General features: G+C 34.4%; 4 protein-coding genes across 13 annotated transcripts; 1 reads left to right on the top strand and 3 right to left on the bottom strand.

The window, feature by feature from the left end:
• The first annotated feature begins 593 nt into the window (after positions 1-593).
• Positions 594-5,164, top strand: LOC8260286 (U4/U6.U5 small nuclear ribonucleoprotein 27 kDa protein). Of its 10 annotated transcripts, none has more exons than XR_007215061.1 (4): positions 594-1,392; positions 4,580-4,652; positions 4,820-4,919; positions 5,138-5,164. XR_007215061.1 is itself a non-coding variant. In XM_015726515.3 (2 exons), the coding sequence occupies exon 1, from the start codon at positions 716-718 to the stop codon at positions 1,355-1,357; it is 642 nt and encodes a 213-aa protein (XP_015582001.2). In that variant the 5' UTR covers positions 596-715; the 3' UTR covers positions 1,358-1,392; positions 4,820-5,164. The 10 variants fall into 10 exon arrangements, 1 of the variants encoding a protein (XP_015582001.2); XR_007215059.1 differs by having other exon boundaries at positions 5,125-5,164; XR_007215060.1 differs by having other exon boundaries at positions 4,820-4,933.
• Positions 5,165-6,553: 1,389 nt separating this feature from the next.
• LOC8260288 (ribulose bisphosphate carboxylase small subunit, chloroplastic 3) lies at positions 6,554-7,963 on the bottom strand. The gene is made up of 3 exons (XM_002530985.4): positions 7,673-7,963; positions 7,458-7,589; positions 6,554-6,997 (listed from the first exon to the last, which is right to left on the bottom strand). The coding sequence occupies exons 1-3, from the start codon at positions 7,823-7,825 to the stop codon at positions 6,761-6,763; spliced, it is 522 nt and encodes a 173-aa protein (XP_002531031.3). The 5' UTR covers positions 7,826-7,963; the 3' UTR covers positions 6,554-6,760.
• A 443-nt stretch (positions 7,964-8,406) lies between these two features.
• LOC125368564 (pentatricopeptide repeat-containing protein At5g48910-like) lies at positions 8,407-10,305 on the bottom strand. The gene has a single exon (XM_048371739.1). It carries the CDS (start codon positions 10,227-10,229, stop codon positions 8,637-8,639), a length of 1,593 nt encoding a protein of 530 aa, XP_048227696.1. The 5' UTR covers positions 10,230-10,305; the 3' UTR covers positions 8,407-8,636.
• Positions 10,306-16,503: 6,198 nt separating this feature from the next.
• LOC8260293 (VIN3-like protein 2) lies at positions 16,504-23,919 on the bottom strand. Its single transcript, XM_002530990.4, has 5 exons — positions 23,666-23,919; positions 23,416-23,496; positions 21,594-22,257; positions 18,739-19,058; positions 16,504-17,946 (listed from the first exon to the last, which is right to left on the bottom strand). The coding sequence occupies exons 2-5, from the start codon at positions 23,432-23,434 to the stop codon at positions 16,760-16,762; spliced, it is 2,190 nt and encodes a 729-aa protein (XP_002531036.2). The 5' UTR covers positions 23,435-23,496; positions 23,666-23,919; the 3' UTR covers positions 16,504-16,759.
• Positions 23,920-25,203: the final 1,284 nt, after the last annotated feature.

The raw sequence follows: 25,203 nt of genomic DNA, 5'->3' as shown, positions 1-25,203 counted from the left end.
ATTGAACTAATTAGGCAAATAGCGAATGGTAATAGCTTAAATAAGTAAGAAAGTTAATTTTAGGACTAATTAATTAGCCTTAATGTTTTTATTTTCAAAAATAAAATGGGTATCATAAGTTATGATAACTTAATCGAATTTTACTGATGTATAAATAATTAGGATAAATAATTTAAATTTTTGAAAAATTAAATATAAAAATATAAATTTTAAAATAACATAAAAATTCTTAAATTTTAAATATTGTACAAATAAAAATTACAATTCTTTTTACTTTAATAAACATCTTAAAGATCAATGTTGAAACTTATGTAATATATAAATATTTAATTTTTAAATTAGTTTAGACCATTACTTTTTTAAATTAGACGATCAATATCATTTAAGCACAATAAATATTAAATAATTTTATTAAAAAGATAATAATGAATTTAAAATTATAAATAATAACTAATATATTTAATATAAAATTTCAGAAATTAAAAAAAAAATCTAAAACTTATAAGAATTAAAAATTTAAGTTTCAAAAAAGAATTATTTATTTAAAATCCCATTAAAAGAACGTAACCTAAGTGCTAAATTTAGGAGCCAAATTAAAATTTGCATTTAACCCCTCGTTATTACCTAAAACCCTTCGGAGGTGGAGAGTTCAATTCCTCTGCTCTCCCTCAAAACCTCTCTTTTAACTCTATTCTCATTCTCCGCCTCACATCACATGGCTGACAGAGACAGACACCGCGACCGCGACCGCGAACGTGACAGAGAAAGACGCCGAGACAAAGAAGATCGAGACCGGGACCGAGACCGAGACCGAGACCGGGACCGGGACAGAGACAGACGCCGAGACAAAGAAGATCGTGAACGTGAACGTGAACGTGATAGAGAGCGCACGCGTAGCACACGTTCCCATACAAGGTCGCCAGAGCATACACGGTCACGACACGCTCGTTCTCGTTCACGGTCCAGGACACCATCTCAGCGGCGAAATCGGCATCAGCGGACACCGTCACCATCGCCGCCAAGAAAACGGCATCGTCACGGAAGTGAAGACGGAAAGAGAGAGAGGGATAGGCAGAGGGAAATAGTGTCAGATTTTGTTGATGGAATAGCAAGGGAGGTAGTGGAGGGAGAGGTGAAAGAAGGAGGAGGAGGAGGGGAGGACGTGGCAGTGGATGAGGATGAGATTGAGATGATGAAGAAATTAGGGATTCCAGTTGGTTTTGATTCGACGAAAGGAAAGCCTGTGCCTGGTGCTGATGTGAGTGGCGTTAGACCCGTTACTAAGCGGCAGCCTAGGCAGTACATGAATCGACGAGGAGGGTTCAACCGGCCGTTGCCTCCTGAACGCAATCGCTAGATGTTTATTTATGTCGCTTGTGGAATTCTGATAAGGTTAGTGATATTGATTTGTTTTTGTGGTTATTGATTTATTTGTCTATGAATGATTAAACATGCTGCCTTCTTAAATTTCCAGGCTTATTGTGCTTAATTTTGTACTGTATTGTTAGATTTTCTTTGAATAGTTTAGATTTTGGATTTGGGAGACCGTAAAAATGTTCAACTTGAAATTCTCAAGTTCTAGGCACTAAACGTTGCTCTATAATGTGATGAAGTAATTTAAAACTGGGAAGTTTTCTTTGTATGGAATTAGCACTTTCCTACTTTATTTATTTTCCTCTAATTCATAAGTTGTTCTTGAATATTACAAATGTTTCCCAATTATGAGCCATGCAGTTAGTTATATGTGTTCTAGTTTGTCAAGTTTCTGCTCTTTACTTGAATATTGCATTTATAATGCAAACAATAGTAGACTAGAGTTTCCTGAGGCATTAAGAAGGTAATACCATTGAATTTTGGAAATTGAAGTAAAATCTTAATATAATGTGTTGATTAGAAGATTTTCGGGTACTAGAATTACAGAACTAATAAATGTAGAGTTAAAATATTAGAATTATAGAAGTGATAAACGTAGATTCTTTCTGAAACAAGATCACTGCAAGTCCAGTTGTGTTCTCCAATACAATGTTGTGGATTTGGTATATTGTGTAATAGGATCTCATTGCATTTCTTGCTAGTTTAAGCTGGAGAATGGTTGGCATTTATGTTTCAGTAGATATGATCCTGTCAATGGCAAATATAGAAGCATGTTCTGGTCTGCAAAGCCCTAAGGTTGGATTGTGTTTCTGTTAGATGACTTTAGCTCCTGTGACTGTGGGTAGGCTGTTGTGGTTTGCACCACATTGCAATGATTGGATTTTTGGGTTTCATAGTCTCAAATGTTCTCGCTTCGTGAGCATTCAAGAATAATTTGTCTTTTCAAAATTGTTAGTTTCTGGATAACAACATACAGTAAAGCAGGAGGAATTCCAAGGTTTACATTGAAGGTGTTAAATGTATCCAATCTTCATAAATTTCATCGTGAATGTAAAATACTTATATTATACAAAAAATAATTATTAAAATTACTATACAAATAAAAATGCGGGAGGGAGAAAAAAGATGCAGGGTCGTTTGTCTGCTTGGCTAGTCAAACACGGACTGGTTCATAGATCTTTCGGTTTTGATTACCAAGGAATAGAGACTTTACAAATAATGTATTAGGTTGGATTATTTTTGCGACTATTATTTAGCTAAAGGTGGGGAAAGGTAATTATCAGAGGGTGATGGAAAGGCATCAGGAAGTGGGCTGGGGCTAGATGCTTGTTTGTATGAGGTGCAGTTCTAAAGAAGATGGGAGGCAAATTTAGAATGACTTGGGGTAAACTGTTTTGAGATGAATATAACATAATCGGATCGTATCAAGGTTGGAATCCTTAACCGATCGTAGGATTAAAGTTAAGTTGAATTGAGGAAGTTTAAGGTTGTTTTAAAGGTGTGTTTGAGGCTAAAGAGGGTATTAAACTAGTAATGACCTACTGAGGCTCAATTCAAAATGCTTTTGTTGGATGAAAGCAGATTCTAAATGTCGTTTGAAGTTGTTTGTTACTACTAGTGATGGAAGGCTATAATGAAGTATTGACTATATCTTTACAAAAGGATTTGGTAAGTGGTTTTGACCAGGCATTCATAGAAAATTGCATTTTTTTCCATCTTTCTAGGATGATTCTGATATGCATACAAGGAGATGTCAACAAGCTTCCTTATGATATATATTTTATCTTCCATAATCCATTGGAGTAGTGTTTTAATTGAAAGTCAACTTAGGAAAATGAAGGATGATTTTTGTTACATATTGACTGGAGGCTTGGGATAGATGTTGATAAATGGGCTTGGGTAGAATTTATTTCTAAAAGCTAGCTCAAAGGAAGAGGGTGCTCAATCTACTTATATACATTATTAACAGCCCATTAACCAAGCAATGTGGGATAAATACAATTTGAACACCCTCCCTCACGTTTAGCGTGACATGCAAACTGGCTGGCTCCAAACCCATTGTCGTAGATAAAAGGCTGGCTTTGATACCATGATAAATGGGCTTGGATAGAATTCATTCCGAAAAGCTAGTTCAAGGGAAGAGGATACCTAATTCACTTATATACACTATAACAACCCAGTAATCAAGCGATGTGGGATAAATGCAACTTCTAACAGATGTGAAGTGGGTAATTTTTTTGACTTTTTAGGGCTTTTAGGAGCAAAGATGAAGATATTAGTTTTGAATCTGAAACTAAATTAGAGAGATATCATCTATTAGAGGGAGGGAAACTCACTCAGAATTGATCACTTGTTTTACCTCCCTTTAACTTTTTCTCCTATCCCATTTGGTGGTCCAAAAGGTTGACAGAGATTCAAACTGTGATGAGAGGAGTTTAAGTATCACTTGGCTAGGTGGGAAAAAGTTTAGCTAATCTTTTGAGAGAGGGGCTTGGGCATTAAAACTTTGATTCTTTGTAGTATACTTTGCTTGGGAATTAATTGGCTTTGAAGGTTTATGACTTAATAATAAACACAGAAACCATTGTTGCAAGGTACATGACGGAACTAATGTATATATATGTGTATATATAGTAATAAAAGGTTACAAGATCTGCTTTCATTTTACTAATTCAATGTGGGAGGTAGAGATTATTTGTTTTGGGATCATACTATCTGTGGGTTGCCAAGAAATTAGATATTGTGGTGAATTCTTGTATGAGTTTAAATGAGGTGGCTTGTAAGAATTGGAGCTAAAATAATTGTTTGAGTTGCAGTTGTATTTGATCATTCGAAGAATTGGGAAAGTAAGATTATAGATCAATCTGTTATTGGAAATGCTTATGATGTCCTTTAATTTTACATAGAGGCATTTTGGTCTCCTAGGATTGCAATGTTTGGCTAGGTGAGCTACTCGGGAAAGAATTCCCTGACCATCAGTATTATTCAAGAGCAAACCTATTTCTTAGACGCTTCATCTGTAAGCACATTGCTGAGTTTGCAAGCAGATCACATCTTATTATTATGTGAGTGCAAGCGGCTGTGGGGTTGATGTACTTAGTGCTGGGCCTTTCTTGAGTAATAGCATGGTTTTTACGTGCTTGAAATAATACTCTTTTCCTTAATAAAAATGAGAGAATGATTTTATCTTTCATGTGTTATGCAGACAATTATTTTTCTTCTCTTGGGATTGGGTGTGGAGAGAGAAGGTGAAAACCAATTGCCATTTTAAGGAATAGGTAGCCTTTTCATTAAATTTTGGTTCCTATGACATTGCTGTTATGTAGGATCTCTCTGATTCATATGCATTATTCTTTTGTAACTGATGATAGTGAACAATGCATGTTTCAGTTTTCTTTATACTCTACCATTTTTACCTAATTGTTCATTTCTACCTTATTTACAGATGGAAGAATCTGACAATAAGGTGACTTGAATGGTTGAAGCAGATTAATAGGATCCTCTGGAAGATCGTTTAAGAGGTTTATGGCGTGCCTTGAGATGAGGTTTTTCTATCATTGTATGGGTGTACTGTTTTTGATTTTTTTAATTGCTCTTTAAGAAAGTAATCAGAGTGATTAGATTTAGACATGGATTTTGGGATTGATATTCTCAAGTCAAATCAGATGTACTTTATAAATGGCACATGAGAAGATGTTAACTATTGAATCTGTGAACACTTAAGTTTATAGTTCTAACTGCCATTGACAGTAATATGCCTCAGGATCATATCGATTTGTCGGGCAGCTAATTCCTTTTGTTTCTATGGGTGGATCCTTTTTTCATCAGTAGCTACTGCAGGTCAGCACTTTGATGGATTACTAGTGTTATGGATACCATGCAGAGATTATTCTGATTAATTTATCCATCTATTTTGTTTTAATTTTATTTGGCTAGGTAATCGCCATTATGTCGTGAAACAAAGAGCTTTTGATCTCAAGGCTGACGAATTTGATAGGGGATGGTTTGGCACCTAGTGTATGGCGTTTTTGTCTAATATTTCATGTGAATCTTAGATGCAGCTGACTGCAGGTACATTTGTGCACCAAGATAGATTCGGTGTTTCGGAATAAGGATAACTCGTTAACTAGTCGATTACGATACATTGGATTGGGTTTTAAGACGTGAATAAATTGGAGTTCCGGCCGTGATGGAGATTGCACTGACAAATACAGTTTGGTGCCCTCATAGGCGGTGTTATAAAATTAGAGGTACTAGTAATTGTTTGCTTCAATTCAAGAGCTGAAAAGTACAGCTTCTTGTTTCAATTTTGGGCATTTGGGTGTAATGCAATCCTATCTTGAAAGAATTACAATTGCTTTGCTCTTTGATTTTTCAAATAATTCCTTGTCTACTCTACTGTCTCAACTATGTTCCCATTTGAGCTAGTGCCTTATTGAAACTACAGGAAAGGTGGAACTGCTGAGAATGTAGTTGGGCCAGAATTTTAGGGCAAATGTGCCATGTGAGGTTTATTCTCAATGCCATTGGTGACCTCAGAATATCAAGTGGCTAATTGGTAGTGGTTTAGTATGAAAGTGGTCGAAATCACTCTGCCTCATCACACTATGGTTGTGCTCGGCTCATGAAATAGTTGAGTAGAATATGATGATTTAGTTCAAATTTGAACAATCAATAACTGTTCCATAAAATAGTTATTCTTCAATTATGTAGAATACTAATTCAAAACAATGACTATTCTATAGCTATTTTAAAAAATTATTCAGGAATAACTGTTTTATATCTATTTATTATATTGATTAGAAATTATTATTTTTATTTTGTACATATTCCATTCCATTCAAATAATTCTAGAATCTGATACAGTATTCTAAGCGAACATCGATTCAATGGGTATTTTGAGTGCGCGCATGCGAGTTCTCTGGTTTAGGAAGACCCAACTACTTTAGGGATAAAGTTGTGTTTGTTTGGAAGGATGGAAAGGAGGAGGGATTTGTATCAGGGTCATAATAGTATAGACTAGTTATATTTATTTATTTCCTTTTTTGTACTGGGTCCGCATCTCCATCTCCCTAGCACACATAAGCTAAGAAAATTGTTCCTATTAAAGCAAAACCATGGGCATTCCAATCGTTTTTGTCCTCAAAAAGAAAGCTCAAAACCATGTGCTACTCACATCTTCCATGAACATAATAAAGAATTTAATCATCCAAAAACAGCTTATTTTATATTCTTACACTCCACAAACGAGACACTCTTTGATAAACCCCAAGAATCATGTCCATCTTATTCGCACAACAGAAGTGGAAATTAACAGAAACCATGATGAAACATCAAAAGAAGAAAATAAGGGTTCTCCCCAAAGGAATGCTCAAAACAAAATGCCTCAATGAGTGGTAGCTTTAGGGTTTTGGATGACAAAGGACATGCACTGAGCCTGGCGGGTGTTATCAAATGCCAAGCAGCGGATATAGGCATTTGGGTATGCCTTTTTGCATTCGTTGATTTCATTAAGCACTTGAGATGAGTCGTTGCATCCAAACATGGGGAGCTTCCATAGTGTCCAGTACCTTCCATCATAGTATCCTGGCATCCTGCTATTCTCCCTATGCACATACCCTTTCTGTAACATTTTGGAAGAGACATAAAAAAAAGATCATAACCTAGTAGAAATCAAGATTACTACTCATGCAAAGCCTCCCTTTCTCTACTTCTAGTTAAATAATCAATATGGTAGTGTGTTCAGACAAGCTAAAACCTTCTGCTAGCACATAAGAACAAGGGACAAAAATGCAACATTTACTCTGGTTTTAACAGTTTAACACTTCAAGGACTGTGAAGAATAGATCACAGCCCTCAAAATATGTTAACCCCTAAACCACCACATGTTATTAATATAGACTTCAACAGTAATGGGAATACACTGCACAATCCCAAATCATTGATAAGACTTTGATTTTAATTTAATAGAGGCATAAAGAAAATGACTGTACCACCACTCGCTTGGCATCTTCTGTACATGAGAATGAAATCCATTTCTAATGCAAGATGACATGACATTTATACTTTCAATTCACTCTTACCTCATCAAATTCAAGGCAAGGGATCCAACCCTTTTTGATCATGTAGTCAATCTCGCTAGCAATGGAATCATCAGAAAGTGGTGGGAGGTAGGACAGAGTCTCAAACTTCGTGTTGTTAATTGGGTTCCATGTCTATTTGATCAACAATAAAGAAGGTTAGGATCTAAAAGGAGAATAATACAGGCATTTCTGGATCTATTTCTTGGTCACATTACCTTCATGCAGTAAGTCTTGGAACCATTGGAGACAGTTTTTCGGCTCCATGCAACAGAAGAATCTTTGGCAGGGAACACTTGTTTTGTTGAGTTGGCTTTCAAGCCATGGTAACCAGATCCAGCAACCGGAGCTGTAAAGATTCCGGCAGACATCTTCTTTAAACTCTCTGCTAAAGAAAGTGAGTACAGCTGAGAAGGGTAGAAGACTAGTAAGAGTACTGAGTGATCATGATAGTTTATTGATAGAAACGGTTCAAGAAAAGGACAAAACGAGTTTTGCTTGGATGTTTGTTAGGCTTTCTAGCTTTGGCATCATCACCATTTCCTACCTTTTGCCATCTTTCTTTGCCATAGTATACTTGGCAGGCATTGTAAGTCTGGGGACCCACCAACCACTGGTGCCACTGAGGAGTTTTTATACTGTAAATCCGTCCTAAGACATCAGCGAAACCGTATGCTTATAATATGGGGGAATTGCCCATCTCTATTTCCATTGGCTTGCTTTGACAAGTGGCTGAAATATATAATATGGCAAGAAGTGGACATGGGTTTTTCAACAGCTTCTTGTTAAGCAAATTGCCAAAATGATAGTATTTTAAAAATAGCAAAAAGGGTATCAAGTGGAGTCCTTCGCATGAATGAGATTTGATCTTTTGGACAGGTAAACAAGGAGCAGCTTACTGTACTCGCCACCAACTCTATAGCGACTAAACAATTAAAAATAAGCTTAAAAGTAATAGGAAAGGCTTTAATTACCTGCAGCAATGAAATAAGAAAAATGCTAATGTCATTCATAACTGCTGCAAGAGAGACGACTGCAGGCATAAACCGCCTTCTTCAAAGTATTTATTTGCCTGATGATGCCCAAGGCAAACAACTAGCTTTAACATTATGCAACTGTTGTTACCATAGTAATTACTTTTGTTGCCCCAGAAGGCCTTTAGGCTCTGCATATGAGGAGAATCTAGTTACATAAGTATGAATCTTCTGCAACAGAATAGGAATCGAGTTGCTCATTAAGTTGATTCAGAAATTTGTACATGTCTCTGTAATAAGAGTGGGCCTTATCATCAACAAGAAACTTATGAACAATCCCATCAATCTCAATGAAACTCCAAGCAGAAACGGTAACTATTCCCCTCTCTTTCATTATTTTCCTTAACCTAATTACCTCGTCCCAGCAGCCTTTAGTGGCATACATATTTGACAGAAGGACATACCTTCCACTATGTTGAGGCTCTAATTGGATTAAATTTCTCCCTATCTTCTCCCCCATATCAACATGGCCATGCATCAGACATCCATTAAGCAAAGAGCACCATATAGCTCCATCCGGTTTGATTGGCATTACATTTATCAATACCTCTGCTTCCTTGACCATTCCAGCTCGAGCCAAAAGATCAACCATGCACCCATAATGTTCAATCTCCGGTGCAATGCTATAAACTTTAATCATACGTCCAAAGAACCACCAAGCTTTGCTTACCAGAGTTTTGTGATTACAAGCTGTAAGAACTCCCATAAAAGTTACAGCATTTGCTTTAGGTCCCTTTCTCTCCATCTCTGCAAAAAGGCCGATTCCTCTATGATTCTCTCCATTGATTGCCAACCCCAAAATCATAGCACTCCAAGTTGTAACATCTTTATATTGCATCCTGCTAAATAAGTCAACTGCATCATTTATATGTCCACATTTTGCATAAAAATCTATCAACGCAGTACCTATCTGAAGCTCACAAGAAAACCCATGCATATCTGCATAGGAATGGATGCATTTTCCATCTTGAAATGCACCTATTGCTGCACAAGCATTAAGAACACTAACTAAAAGAGACGCGTTAAACCTTACGTTACCACATATCTTCAGTTCTCGAAACAACGCGATTGCCTCATTGAAGAAACCATTCCGAACAAACCCAGAAACCATTGCACTATAAGAAACTTCATTTCTCTCTGGCATTCTGTCAAACATTTCACGTGCTTCATCAATCAATCCATTAATACAACACCCACTAATAAGACTAGTCCAGCAAACCACATTTGTATCACTACTTTCATCAAAAACTTGACGAGCATATTCCACTGCTCCATGTTTTGAGTACATACTGATAACAGAGCTGTTGATATAAACATCAGATTTGTATCCATATTTCAATATTTGACAATGAACTTGATCAAGCAAAGATAAACAAAAACAGCATTTAAGCAAACTAGTAAAAGTATGGGTATTTGTTTCAATCCTTATACTATTCATACGTGCAAAAAGTGAAATACCCTTTTGAGAAAGTGAGTTTTGAGAGAAACCCAATATCATGGAATTGAAATCAAAGGAACTGGGTAATGGCATTTGATTGAAAACAGCTTGTGCATAATTTATGTCTCCATTTTGTGACACTGCATATAATGCTAAGATTTTGCTGGTTATAAAGGTGAAACGAGCCAATCCATTGGTGATTATGTGGGCATGTATTTGCTTTATCTCCGCCACGTTCTTGCATTTTCGCAGAAGAACAAGAATTGGAGTAGTTGATACTGAAGATGAGAGGATTTTAGTCATAAGCAAAGCAGCATAGGGACAAGAAAATATGAAATGAATAGAGTTAAAGTAGACACAGTTTTTGGTCAAATAGTATCAATTAAAACTTTTAAATTTTTCTTATGGAGTTTCAAAGTTAAGGAATATTCAACAGTAATTTTAAAAGAATTTATATAAGGAATAGAACATTCAATATTAACTTTTAAATTTTTTTAAAAATTTAAAAAATTAAAAATATTTAATTATAATTTTTATTAAAATCTTTTAAAAATAAATTAGTATTTAAAAAGTCATTAACTTTTTTATAGATATAAATTTTTATATATTTTTAATAATTTTTATGCATTCTCATAAATAAAAATTTTTAAAATTTATCTTTTACTTTTCTTCAAGATTTCAATAGACTTTTTCTGAAAATCTATATTTTTTCTTTTTAAATTCTCTTGAATTATCGCCTTCATTTATCTTTACTGTATTCTCAATCTTAAAAAATATAAGAAATTAGATAAAATTCATAAGCTAAAAATTATTTACTAATAATATTTGCTTGTATTCATACATATAATAAAATTAATTAACAGTTTTTAATTTAATTTTAAAAGGGCCAAATAACAATATAAATTTAAAAAAGCATTTAGTGAATTATTTTGAGCAGACAACCCCATTATACATGATTAGATCTAGGTTTTATTAGGAAGATAATTTTTTTTTTATTGGTAAAAATGATTGTTGTTGGTTTAGATATTTATCAATGAATTAGTAGATGTTGATTCATAAAAACCTAAATCTAATCATGTAAATCATGTGAATTATATAAAATAATCATAGAAAATCATCCTAATCATGTTTCTAAAGTATAAAGTAAAAGAACTAGTTTAAACGAGATGAAGATGATGATGATGATAGATTTGGGGAATCCTCAAGTTGTCACTTGAGAGTGCTGATCTTTGAGTTCATTGAGATAAGTGGTACTTAGGTTTGAGAATCTTTTAGCGTCCAAAAAAAGGATTTCAAAATATGAACTACTTTCTTAGTAATCTATTTCTTTGTTTCCTAAAGCTTTCTGCTTTTAATGAATGTAGACTTTAATTGCTAATTATTAATTGAGTGTAGCTTAATATTTGTAGTTAACCCTAGACCTAAGGTATATCATTCTATTTATAGCAGTAGGATTTTAGAAAACCTTAGAAGAATAAATAAGTATTTAATTATTTAAATTAAAAAAAATAATTATCTTCTCCTTTTATCAGATAATTAAATTTTTTAAGATTAATATCCAATAAAACAAATTAAAATCATCAAAATTTAAATAATTATCAATAAATATATTTTAAAATCCTAATAATTATCACTAATATCTTCCAGAAACTTATTTTGTTAACCAATTTTGGCATTTTAGGTCAAAAATATACATAAAACAGTGTTGGATTTTGAAAAATAGCCGATCAGTTGTATGCAGAGCTGATTGGCTTAGGAGGCAAAAAAGTTATGAAAAATTGTACATTTTAGTTACTAAACTTGTAAAAACCGATGTTTCACCTTTCAAACCTAATTTTTCTGCCAATTAGGTCCAAATTGATTCTAGAAAAGTAATTTTGGTTCAATTATTCTTAACCATAATCGGGATTCGCCCATCATTAACCTTTCGAGACTTAAGAAGGCAATAACTTTCATCATTGGATTTTTTGTGATTTTCTCAATATTTGGATCCAAAAAATGAATGCTGACAGAAAAGGTCAATGTATGTTCAATGAGGATCAAGTTTCGAAGGATGATGGGGGGGGGGGGGGGGGGAGGGGTGTAGATTGTCCTATTATTAGAATCTCTAAGAAGAAAAAAATCAAACTAAGGAAACCTTAGGGACAAACAGTTATGGTCAAACTCTCGAAGCGCTCCATTGGTTATAATTTTCTCAGGCTTTAGTGGACCTTATTGCTATTGATAATGATTTTTATCTAGTCAAGTTTGGATCTAAGGATGATAATGAGTATGCTAAATATGAGGGTCATTGGATGGTGGCAGATCATTATCTCACGATCAGACCCTGGTGTCCTGACTTTATAATCTTGAAAATGATGAGATTGACTGCTTGCTTGTTTGGGTTCGTATTCTGTGTCTTCTTATTGAATATTATGATTATGATTTCCTAATGAAAGTGGTAACAAAATCGGGAAACTAATCAAGATTGATGATGCCACCAGTAATGCCCCTAGAGGAAGATTTGCCCGGCTTTGTGTGGAAGTGGATGTTAGCATACCCTTGCTTATTAAGTTTAAGCTTCGCAGACAGGTGGAGAAAATCTAGTATGAAGGAATCCATCTTGTTTTTTTTTTTAGTGTGGTCGCTATGGGCATTGGAAGTATACTTGTCCAAGCTCAGTTTTTCTTGAGCAACCGGAACCGAAAGAGGAACAATGCTAAGCCGAAAAGGAAAAAAAGGAGATTTTGGTTAATCCAGAGATTATGGAGAGTTTTGGCCCTTGGATGTTGGCATCTCGTAAATCTTGCAATAACAAGAAAAGGCAAGAAAAAAAAATGCAAACAGCTAGTATGCATGCTAATGGCAATTCTCATGCATCCCCTAGGGAATTTCACGTAAGTTTGGGACTTCTTCTAGAATTGGTAATCTTGCTACGGATGATAATGAGAGAATGGGCATGCGAAATACAGTGGAAAGGATTATGAAATAGATTGGGCTTATCTTCAAGGAAACTTTAGTGGGCTTAGTAAAGGGAAAAAGCTTTGCAATAAAAAGGTCTAATGTGCAGGCCCAAACATTGGGTGTGCAAAGTGGGCTGGATAAGGGAAAGTCTATTGTAACTAATGGGGTCAATCTAGGTCCAAGAGAATTGGAGCCAAGCAAAGACATGGAATCTCAATGTTAGTTTTCAAGCGGCTTGGATGACCCATCCTCATTTTTTCAAGTTAATTAAGGATAAATGGGATCTCAATGTTAGTTTTACTGAGAATAACAAAGATATTATTGACAGTCTTACTACTTGGAATCATAACTCTTTTGGTAGTGTTTATAAAAGAAAGAAAAGATTGATGGCTCGTACCAATGGCATTTAAGAAACTCTTGATTTTAACCATTCTCATAAAATTATCCACTTGTAAAAGAAACTTAGTCAGGATCTTGATGTTGTCTTCAGCAGGAAGAGTTATTGTGGTTCTAGAAATCTAGGAAGGATTGTATTTACACTGGAGATCAGAACACCAAATTCTATCATGCTTCAACTATGGTTCGTAGGAGCAGTAATGATATAGAGGTTTTTAAAAACAATGTTGGTGAGTAGGTCTCTAACTAGGAAAGGCTTCAATGGATGGTCCATGATTTTCATTAGAATCTTTTCTACGAGGATATGCACAGTAATCCTAGCTTGCTGTGTAAAGATATGTTTCCTAATCTTTATAGTTATCTTGTAGGTATTCTTAATAGTCCATTTTCTGTTGAAGATGTTAAGTCGTCGTTGTTTAATATGGCCCTATTAAAGGTGCCTGCCTGGATGGTCTCCATGCTGGTTTTTATTAGCATTTGCGGCCCATAGTTGGGCATAATCTTTGCAATTTTGTTCTTGATTTTCTTAGCTCTAGTAGACTACCGTTGGGTTCAAATAATACTAGCCTGGTGCTTATTCCTAAAGTTAAGCATCCAGAGTTTGTTAGTCAAATGCGTCCAATTAGGCTTTGTAATGTTGGATCTAAAGTCATCACCAAGATTATGAAAAACAAGCTTAAATCTATTATGCCGCATATTATTTCTCCTAATCAATGCGGTTTTATTCCAAGAAGGCGAATTGCTTACAATAATATTGTGTATCAGAAAGTGCTTTACTCTATACGAAAGAAAAGGAAAGGGGTGGGTCATATGATTATAAAAATTGATTTAGAAAAGGCATATGATAGAATCTTTTGGAATTTTATTAATGATTCTATTCGGGAGGTGAGCCTTAATGACAATTGGGTTCGCAATATCATGAGTTGTGTTCAATCCTCTAGGATGTCGAATCTCTAGAATAGGACGTAACTGGATTGGTTCCATCCCTTTCGTGAAACTCGTTAAGGTGATGTTGTCTCTCCTTACATTTTTGTTATTTTCATTTAATGTCTTGGTCATACTATTAATGATGCTATCTCACGAGAAATTTGGAAACCAATCAAATTGTCTAGATATGGTCCATGTTTGTCACATCTTTTCTTTGTTGATGATCTGGTTTTATTTGTTGAGGCTTCTGTTGATTAGATTAATGTGTTTATGTCTTGACTTAATATTTTTGCGAAGCCTCAGTTTAGAGAGTTAGCTACTAGAAACCAATATTCTTATGTCTAACAATGTTGACGAAAGTATTGCTCTTGATATTTCTTGTGTCTATTGTATTCCCTTAACTACCCATCTTGGTATGTATCTCGAAGCCCCTTCTATCCATTGCAGAGTTTCGATGAGCAATTATAATCATGTGCTTGAGAGAATCTCTTCTTATCTTAATGGTTGAGAGACCAAATATCTTTCGTTTGTAGAAGAACTATCTTAGCTCAGTCAGTTATTTCTTCTATTCCTCTCTATTCTATGCAAATTGCTTTGATTTCTATTTATTTTTGTAATGCAATTGAGCAAAAGGTTGGGTGCTTCATTTGGGGCGAATCTGAGGACAAGAGGCTGGTTAGCCTTGTCAGCTAGAATAAGGTGACCATGCCTAAGCATATCGGTGGTTTGGGCATCCGTAGGCTGCATGAAATGAGAATGGCTTTTCTTGCTAAGATTAGTTATAGAACAGTTCGGGAGAAGGATAGCCTTTGGGCTAAAGTCCTTTGTGCGAAGTATATCCATAGTGAAGTGGAGATCGCGAATCTTCAGCTTAAAAGAAGGGCTTCTAGATTATGGTGAGGTATTTCTAACTTTGCTCCTATCCTTTATAAGGGGGTTAAATCAGTAGTCGGTGTCTCTACCAAATTCTGGCTTGATGTTTGGCTAGGTGATGCTCCGCTTTCTGCCTTTGCTCTTAAAGCCATTGGGGATGATGAGCTTTTCTATAGCGTTAATGATTATTGGATTCCTTTTATAGGATGGGACTGGCGTAAGTTGGAAGGAATGCTCCTGAACCGATAAAAAATAAGCTTGATGCCTTCATTCTAAGAGAGGACTTGAAAGTTAAGGATAAGTAGTGTTGGGGTTATATGCTAAGAATGGTTTGTTTTCCATTAGCTCGGCTTATGAGTTGTCCCTTGGGTAGCATCGTATTGAAGAGAGCAGGGTCTGTAAGAGAATCTGAAAAATTGAGGCCCCTCAAAGGATTCGTAGCTTCCTTTGGCTAGTTTATCATAGGATGATTATGTGTAACGAGGAAAGAGTGGCTAGGGGCTTTAGTTTTGACTCGTCTTGCTCTATTTACTAGCATCCCATCGAAAATGTGGAGCACGTCCTTCAGAGGTGTGGTGTAGCTAATATTGTTTAGAGGAAGATTCTATCTCTGGAATGTTGTAACCTTTTCTCTAACTCTGTTAGCGACCTCTTGAATAGATGGATAGTTTTTTTTTTTTTGTTATCATTTGGTGGATTTGGCGCTGGAGGAATGATACAGTTTTTAATCATGTTTCTTTACCCACTAACATCAAAATCAGTTGGATTTGGTATTATATGCAAGAAATTAATGCTGCTTTCTCAGCTAATGCTCAGGTGTTTGGCTCCTCTCTACGTAAAGTTTCTTCTCTTATCAACTGGAATCCTCCGCCTGCAGGTTAAGTCCTCTTGAATACTTATGGGAGCTATAAGGATCATAGTGCTTCCGTTGGTAGCGGTGGCTTGCTTAAGGATTGCAATGGGCATTGGCTCCATGGGTTCACCATTTATATAAGTTATTTAATAAATTAGTAGATAATATAATATTAAATAGTAAATAATTATATACTGATGAAGTATTATAATAATAACATAAATTAATATGTTAATAAAAAAATTTAAAATATCATATATTTTTTTAATGATTTTTGTCTCTAATTTTTATAAAAATTTATACAAAATTTATATTAAATTACTTGAACTCTATCAATACACGCGCATGTACCCTATATAGATATATATATATATATATAGGGTAATATATAATAATTCATTGGAAGAAACAACTCACAAACTTAATAAAAACAACTATTTTTAAGGCTCTAGCTCAATTTGTTTAATTAATCAAATAAATTTGAATAAATTTTTTTTCGAGCTAAGCTTTTCGAACAAATTCCTCTGATTACATCCCATGTAAAATAGTGGGTTCGACTCTTAAGTAAAATATCGGGTACTCAGATTCCCAACAGTATAGCAACTTATATTGATTCATAAGCAGTATAGCAAATAAATTAAACCGATTCCGAAAGCTAAAATAATTGGAAAGAGAAAGAGAAACGAATAATGACATTCTTACACCATGCTGATGACAAATGTAAATGATAACAGTCTGAATGAAGAATGTTAATCGAGTCTAAAGAATTACTGCTACAAGAAACCCCGGCAGGTTTGCGCCCCGAACTATGTTATCTGATTCAAGGAATATAGTAAGGCTGTCAATGCCAAAGCTTCATGCAGAAGCCAGCCGGCACAACAGATGATCTCCGGCTTGAGATGCATTCTGAGAAAGTGTCCACAAGCTGCTCTGCAAGAGATGCTGGATCTTGAATGAAGGTATCAACAAATGCCTTCACAACCCTTACCTCTTGTGGGGTTGCTCTCAAGCTATACCAAGTTAAGAATTTCTGCCTGAAATTTTTCTCTATATGTCCCTCACATTCTAACAACCTGATCACCTTCACATAATACTCAAAATCCCTGTCTGAATGAGTACACTCTTCATCTCGTCTTTCCCCGCTTCGCTTCTTTGAAGTGCTTGCATCTTGGGGCTCCTCTCCTTTCCCAGTCCCATTTAACAGATCTTTGTTGCTCGACTTGGACCTTCCATGTCTTCCTTGCCCGTCCTTGATCATGTCCAACTTGCAGGGAGTAATGGGCAAGCTAGTTTCTATGTTACCCTTACCCTCAAATGGCACACATTCCAGGTCAGTGTGAATAGGGGCATCGGACCCATTTTCGGTGCTCGTCTCATCAACTATTTGGTCCTCGTGCGAATGCTCGTTCTGAAGCTTTTGCATATCACAACAAGGCATGGAGGTAACTACCTGCACGGTATGTTCCTCATCTAACAAGGGAACTGCATTTGTAAGGGTTCTACCTTCCCCCATGCCAGCACAACTTATAATACCATTCAGTACATTGGAAGAGACAATTTTGTTACCATCTTTACAGTAACTAGGATAATTGTATGCTCGGTTAACGGTCTGGTCGCCACATGGAGCATTGTGATTAGTTTCATCTTCCACTGAAGATGGATTAGAAAGACTGCTACAATTAGTTGCTGGGCTTTGACTTCTTTCTACGGCCGAGCAGTTTGGAACTTCATCCTGGGTACAGCACCGAACTTCACAAGTGCCCATTTCCCTTCTTTCATCATTGAAGGAAACAGCTTTGAAATGATAATCTGTAGCAGAACAAAGGCCAGTGACAACAAACCTTGTATTTGGTACAAACAGTGTGCATGTAGGTTCTGCTGGATAACCAGTATCTCGAGTCTTGCGATGCCACAAGGTATAGCCAACAACAGTATCTAGTGAAGTATCTTCAGAACCCAAAACCACAGTAAGTGAAGTGGAATTTACATCTTCAATTCTGACAATTGTTGAAGCAGTTAAATTTAGATCTGCATTGTTACACACAAGAAGCAAAGAGATTAATAGCTTTCTTAAATAATGCCTCCAGAGGACAAATTGCCTCTTAAGTACCAAATCTTTGGACCTAATATCCAATTGGTACCAATACTTTAATGTTTTTCTTTATGATACCAATACTTCTATTTTTGTTTCAATTTAGGGTACCTATTATTTTTTCGATGAATTTTTGCTGATGTAGCCATTGGAAATAAAATATTCTTAATTGATTCGCTATATCAGCAATGTCAACTCACTAATAGCTTATCCTACTAAGCATATGAGACTCCCCTTTAAATTTTTTTTTCTAACTATATACATTTAAAGGTGGGCCCCATGTTTTTAGTAAGATGAATTATTAGTGAGTTAAAATTGCTGATCTGGCAAATCAATTAAAATATTCCATTTTCAATGGTCACGTCAGTAAAAATACGCCAAAGAAGTTATAGGTACCCTAAATTGAAACAGAAATAGGAAAACTAGTACCAAAAAGAAAAAACTTAAAGTATTGGTACCAAATGGATACAGAGTCGTGATACCAACCACTTTACTCACTTTCAGAACAAGCATACAAGACATAAATATTTCCACTGGCAACAGCCTAATAACTTTCCATGATTCAAAGATTAAATTGGGATGCATCATAAAGGAAAATTGCAAATATCTTCAAATTGAATAAATGAAAGAATTTGTACGAAATTTTAGCTTTGAAGCAACTGAATATTATTTAATCTATGTAAAATCAATAGTCACACAACATAGTGGTGCCAAAAAATAAGAACTACCTGTTATCACAGGAGCCGAAAATGAATGCGCAGTGGTACTTGAAAGCAATTTGTCCAGGGACTCCAAAGCAAAAGCGCACAGTTTTTGAACCTCGGGTCCGGAAGAAAGCCTGTTGACAATACCCCTACCCATCTTTACAGGTAAGCCAGTTAATGGGCCCACTTCATCTTCAAGCTTCTTCACAGCTTCATCTACAATCTCATAAAGGTTTTGATACTTTCCAGATCTGCTAATAAGTTTTTGGCTCAAGGATAAGCGATAACATAATATGTCTACACGCCTGGTATCTTTTGCCATCAATAATTGTTTTCTCCAGCATCTATAGATATTTAAGATGCCAACAACACAATTAGATAAACTTTATTATGTTCATAAAGTTTCACTCAATGCAACAAACAATGCATAACAGAGCAACTTACAACTATGGTATGTGCTTACATCCCAAAATTTCATAAGGTCACCTTAAAAGGTTTCCATATCAAACACATGTAGCCAAAGTTCTAAGAAATTTAGAGTTTCATAATATAACATTGAAAAGATTTTTCCAAGTTCTTCAAGAAGCTGCAAAGAGATGCAAAGTATTATGCACTTTTGGATTTGCATAGTCTAAAAGTCAGTACATAAGTTAAATTCTTAAGATCCTTATTTCCCAAGCCATGAACAGGATATGATCACCAGCATAAGTTATAGATGAACATTCAGCAATCTAATGACAAGAGTAAAGGACTTGACTGATTTGGCAAGAATAAGAAAAGTTCCAAATAATTTCATGAATGTGGGAAAGTTCCATGAAGAGATTTTAAACCAATAATTTCATAAGGCACTTTAACATAAGGTTTTCTTTTTAGATTAAAAAAAGGGGGGAATTAATCACAGATGCAAAAAGATATCCAAGTTATTTTTTTCTCTCCCACCAAAAATAAATAACCTTTATAAGTTAATATGGCAAAAGATCTGAAGAAAAGTTGATAAGAATACATCAAAGTAGATTATGAACACGAAAATTAAAATACATAATCTAAGGAGGAAGGGGAGGAGGACACTTAAACAAGCCTTGCATCACTGTTAAACATGAGAGAAAAAGACCAGCTAGAAGCACAACTGATGGGCATAATTCCATAGTGCTAAAACATATTCTCCCACATTCATCACAACCATATTGATGAGATTAACTATGCCACATGCTTTTGAATATTCAGAAGATCTTCTGAACTCCCCCAGAGCTCCAGGAAGGTGCAGTTTCTCATTTTAATAAGGTAAGATGACTTAAAAGTTCCATGAAAACACTGCCCATTTAATTAAAGCTATAGCTAAACTTCTTACTAAAGTTGCTTCAATTTTCTCCTTGGCAGCAACTAACATAACAAAAGCTTTAAAACAACAGTTAACACTAAATACGAGAACAATGTGCAAAACTAATTTTCAAGTTTGAGCTTCTGGGCAGTTCTTAAAATTCCTTCCTTTTGATCAAGATGATAAACCTGCCAGGTATCTAGTCTAAGCACCACATGGACAGAGGATATAGCAGTATTTGACATGGTGTCCTAACAACAGGAGTGGGAAATAATCGATTCAAATATAATTTTAGAAACCAATTCCAGCAATTTTACTTGATAGATCAATCCTTCACATCATGTCAATTAAATCAGAGATTCACATGCACATCAATCAGGTTAATTTGTCAGGGCCTCTACTGAGTATGACAAAACTTTACACCTCAGTCATTGCTAAAACAAACAAACAAACTGTTGATTGTAGAACCTGTGTGTAATTCCCACATATAAAAACTAGAAACATAAATCAAGTTTTTACAATCCCCTCCCCAGAATTTTTATATGAACTCAATAAATAATATGGTTAAAATGACTACAGCAAACCATAGTGGATGACAGTTTAAACCCACATTCTTGTACTCCGTAGTCTGTGACCCTGAGCAATTGGCAAAGGTATAATAATAGAAAGGATCAAGACAGAGCAAAGAATGAGAAAATTGATGTGAAATAGCTGAGAGAGGTCAATTGAAATGTCAAATAATGATGCAGGATGGAGAGCTGCAGGATATTCACTATTAAGCCAATTTTGGAAAAAAATAATTTCAAAAGCTATCTTATGAAATGTGCTGTCTTAGTTCAATAAGAGGTATAGCAGAAAATCAAAAGTGAAGGCGGTTTTTGTAGGTATTGCACCCGTAGAGTCAACAGGAGCCATGACTAGTACCCAGGAATAAATGGATGAAGGAAATATTAGAAGGATTAGAAATCAAATCTGAAATATAAATGAGCTAATTGGAAAAATCCACACAAATTAAAGCTAAATTTCTTTGGCATAGCATTATGATATCCGATATAGAGCCAGGGAGAAGCATCCTAAGTCCTATATACTTCATTTTGTTTGTCAAATGTTTTGTTTTCACTCCAAACACATCAATCACGATAGACAAGCATGTATTGGTCCCAGAACAAGGCTGTAATCACATTCCTTAATTCCACGACATCAAGCCAGAAGTTTTCTGGTGATCAAGGTGTCAAACCAACTACACAAAATGACAAGAATCATGTTTTCTAAATCAAAAACAATGTAAAACTAGGTGATGCAGTTTCCTAGTCCTTATACCAGAAAAGGCCCTCCTCTTTTAGCTCTTGCTAATAAAGCTACAGTTCTGAGGAATAAAAGTATTACAACATAAACTAAAATTGGCCATCAAATTAATAATCGCTTACAACAATAGAAAGGAAGAAAGGACTGACCATCATTTTCTATTCACAACTTTTTTAGGATCTAATAACTTTGACCGAGGTAACAGGTTTCGAAAGAATTAAGATTAGGAATAAAAATAGTGTGCTAAAATACTTACCCAAGTAAATCATTCACTTTCCAACAAGCTATACAACGAAAGCTCCCATCATATCCATCTTTTCCAATGCCAGAACTTTCATGTTTTAAGGCACAGTCAAGATGACATGACATGCCACATGTAACAGCCTGAAATGGAGGATCTGAGCTGCAAGTTAACCAAAGGCTGGGATCCTTGTTGTCATCATACTTGTAGCAGATGCAACATGAACACCTCTTGCAAAATGCATCATCTTGTTTTAGAGTAGCTCTGCAAGCGGAGTTTTTACAGTATATAACATTAGCTAAATCATTTCCCGCATTGCTAGTTGCAGTATAGTTCACTGGAACAGTTAACCGTGATGGATTATCAATTTTCCTTTGCCTTTTGGAAGATCTCCGTACTGATGCAGGAGATGATTCTGTCTCAGCATCCGTTGTCACCTCACACTCCCCTGCTTTTTTCTCAGATACAATTTTCAGAAGGTGTTCTATGATTTTTAACTTTGTCAAGCCAGTATATTTCCTTTCTTTTCCCATCTCCACACACAGGATCTGCAAAATTTCCTGACGGCTCCATGACTGCAGCATTTCAGAGGCACCTGAGCATTTCGATAATTGATAGACAAGTTCTCTCTTTTCATCCATGCTTAGCTTAGTGCCTTTTGATGGATCAAGTGCAGTTCCTGGAGACAGGAAGAAAAAACAATATATAAAATCTCACTTGTAGACTTTGTCTAAAACAAGTCAGAAAAAGCAAAAAGGTTTTAATTTAAACCACCATGTATTCATTCATGTATGTATATTTACACGGCTAAAAAAGATGAGAAAATAATGAATAATTATAAAACACATATAACCATATAAGTCTTCCTTTGCATTATCAAAAGTCCAATTATGAACATAAAATGTTTATATCTTCTTCCAATTAAGATGTCTTGGACCAAGATGCTTGACATGCGAAAATTCTTTTTTTTTTTAAAAAAAGGGAAACATAAAAGATGATGACAACACCACAGGAATTCAATTAATTAACTGAATGTACCCAGTATGAAGTTAACTTTTGTTAATAACTAATTGAATCATTGAAGTTCTTTAGTATAGATTTCTTCTTCGCTTGACAACACACCAAACATATAAACAAATAATTGACTTGATTAATAAAAACACTCCAGCTACATCAACACAGTATATTTTATAGAGTAACCTTATAAGAAGAGCCAGCATGCATACACAAGTTAATTGTAGAATTACACAACAAAAAAAGAAAACGAAAAGGAAAAAAAAAAAAAGATTTCAGCTCTAAAGTGCCTCTAAACTCCCTCAGGGGCCATCAGCAAGCCTTAATTCACATAATGGTACGCCAAAAGGATACTGGTCCATCATTTAAAATAATCCTACTTCCACCATACAAATACATACAAAATTCAACATAATGCAAGAATATAATAAGCAGAGAAAAGAGAGTTCACCCACCTCCAAAAAATACCTACCACAATAAAAATATTTTTGAAAAAGAATATTTGAATGCTGAATACTAACAAAGAGATTGGCTATCAAAAATTCAACAACTTTCTGTAATTAACAGCTTAAAAGCAGTAATTTTTCTTAGGCCAAAGAAAATTCAGAAATTTTAACCAAAACCCAAATCAATAAGATTACAAAACAAAACTAATTCTTGCAGATTGCAAATCACAATAAGGAATTCCGTTCAGACAATCAATAAACAGGAGACAGCGCAACAGTTCGATTGCTGGCATTATAAAACACATCAAAACCAAATCCCAGAAACCGTTATATCCAACAAATGAATCTAAGAAAAAGAAAAAAGAATCGAAATTTACCCTCAAAAGAGAAATCCATATTCAGAATTAAGGAACAATCACAACCCAATAAGCTCACCGCATTACAACAAAAATCGAAACCTGCAGAGGAGAGGGAAATTCCTTAAGGATAGGAACAAAAATAGTAAATAAAGGAATTGTATGCTGGAATTGAAAGGAAAGGAAAAAACAGAAGGAACCCAAATGAAGAAAAAGAGGTGAAAGCTTGAGAGAGTGAAAGTGAAAGTGAAAGGGAATGAGAAAGAGATACCCCAGAAAACGAGCTTGAAATTCTACCACAACAAGCGAATCCATGACTTATAAGAGGTTCTCTCTTTCCCCTTTTTGTTTTTCCCTTAAATATATAATATTAATATGTGTGTGTGTTATGGGTTTGATGGGTCCTCTCCTTTTGTTTTCAGGACCCGAAAGCTGTTTAGTGAAAAGAGATTCGAGCAAGACTTGTTGGTGAGAGAAAGAGATGAGAGAGAGGGGGAGGGAGAGAAAGGCAAAGTACCAAATAAATAGTGCTATTAAGAAGAACAGCTTGCAAAGCGGCTGCATGTCTTCTTTTCTTTTTTTTGCCTCATTTCCCATTTTCTGTACCCTTATTAGTGTACGTTACTTTGTGTTTATTTATTTATCGTTTTTTCCTTTTAACGATATTTGGTCTTCATTGCATGTCCTTCGACCCAAAAATTCTTGCATAGCATTAGCATAGCGAAATATGAGACCACATTCGGTTTATCATTGTCCGGACATGAAATTCCTAGTCCTCTTTCGAGTAAATTATGGATAATAAGAGCATTTGTCATTTAAATTGAGAGGTTTATTTGAGATAGACATCTCATTAAAATTTTGGTTCTTACCTATCAAATCATAATTTAAAATTTTTTTGATTTTATATCAGTATTTCACGATTAAATAATAATATTTTAAATTATTATATTCTAAATTCATATTATTATATATATATATATATGATAGTTTATCAAAGTAAAAAATTATTAAATTTTTATATAATTAAAATTTTTTAATAATAAAATACTTTTTTCTCATATTTCGTGATGATGTATTTCTTTTTATTTAAAAGGTCGTACTAAAAATTGTAAGACAGTTTTTTATTTATCCTTTTTATTTTACTATATAAGATTACTATATTTTTTAGTCGGATTTTTATTGATTATATTTATGTTTTGTAAGAATTATTATTGCATTGAATTATTATTTAAAGTCAACTTCTACTATATATAATGGATTTTTCAAATAAAACTTTTAATATATATATACACATATATAAAACTAATTAATATATTTTCCATTAACACAATCTCAAATTAAAATGTAACTTATGAGTTTAGATTATTTTTAATAATTGGGCTTTTATAACATCTAGGTCTATATTAATATCTTTCAAATAAAAGCTAAATGAGGTTTAATTATATAAAAAAGTAAATTCTCTTATAATTAATATTTAATGAATAAAAAATTTATTATATTTTAGAATTATTTATATACTAAATTCACAAAGAATAAAACTATAAAATAGTATAAAATTAATATATTAAAAGTAAATTGCATGTATAAACTGAAAATTAATAAGTTACTATATGAATTTAAAAAATTATTATAAAAATACAGGCAAAATATGTATTTTATAAGTGTTTGGCATAAAAAAAAAATCATATTTTAAAATAATTTTACAATAACTACAAGTTTATTAAAAGTTCTTTTAATAAAAAATATAAATTTAATTTTACTGCTTTCTTTTAGTGGCGCATGTGTAAATTTTTTTGTATTTAATGACTT

Source organism: Ricinus communis, chromosome 3, assembly GCF_019578655.1.
Source record: "Ricinus communis isolate WT05 ecotype wild-type chromosome 3, ASM1957865v1, whole genome shotgun sequence".
Classification (NCBI taxonomy): Eukaryota; Viridiplantae; Streptophyta; class Magnoliopsida; order Malpighiales; family Euphorbiaceae; genus Ricinus; species Ricinus communis.
The sequence above is the reverse complement of the archived record's forward strand: the minus strand, read 5'-3'. Positions and strand labels throughout refer to the sequence as shown.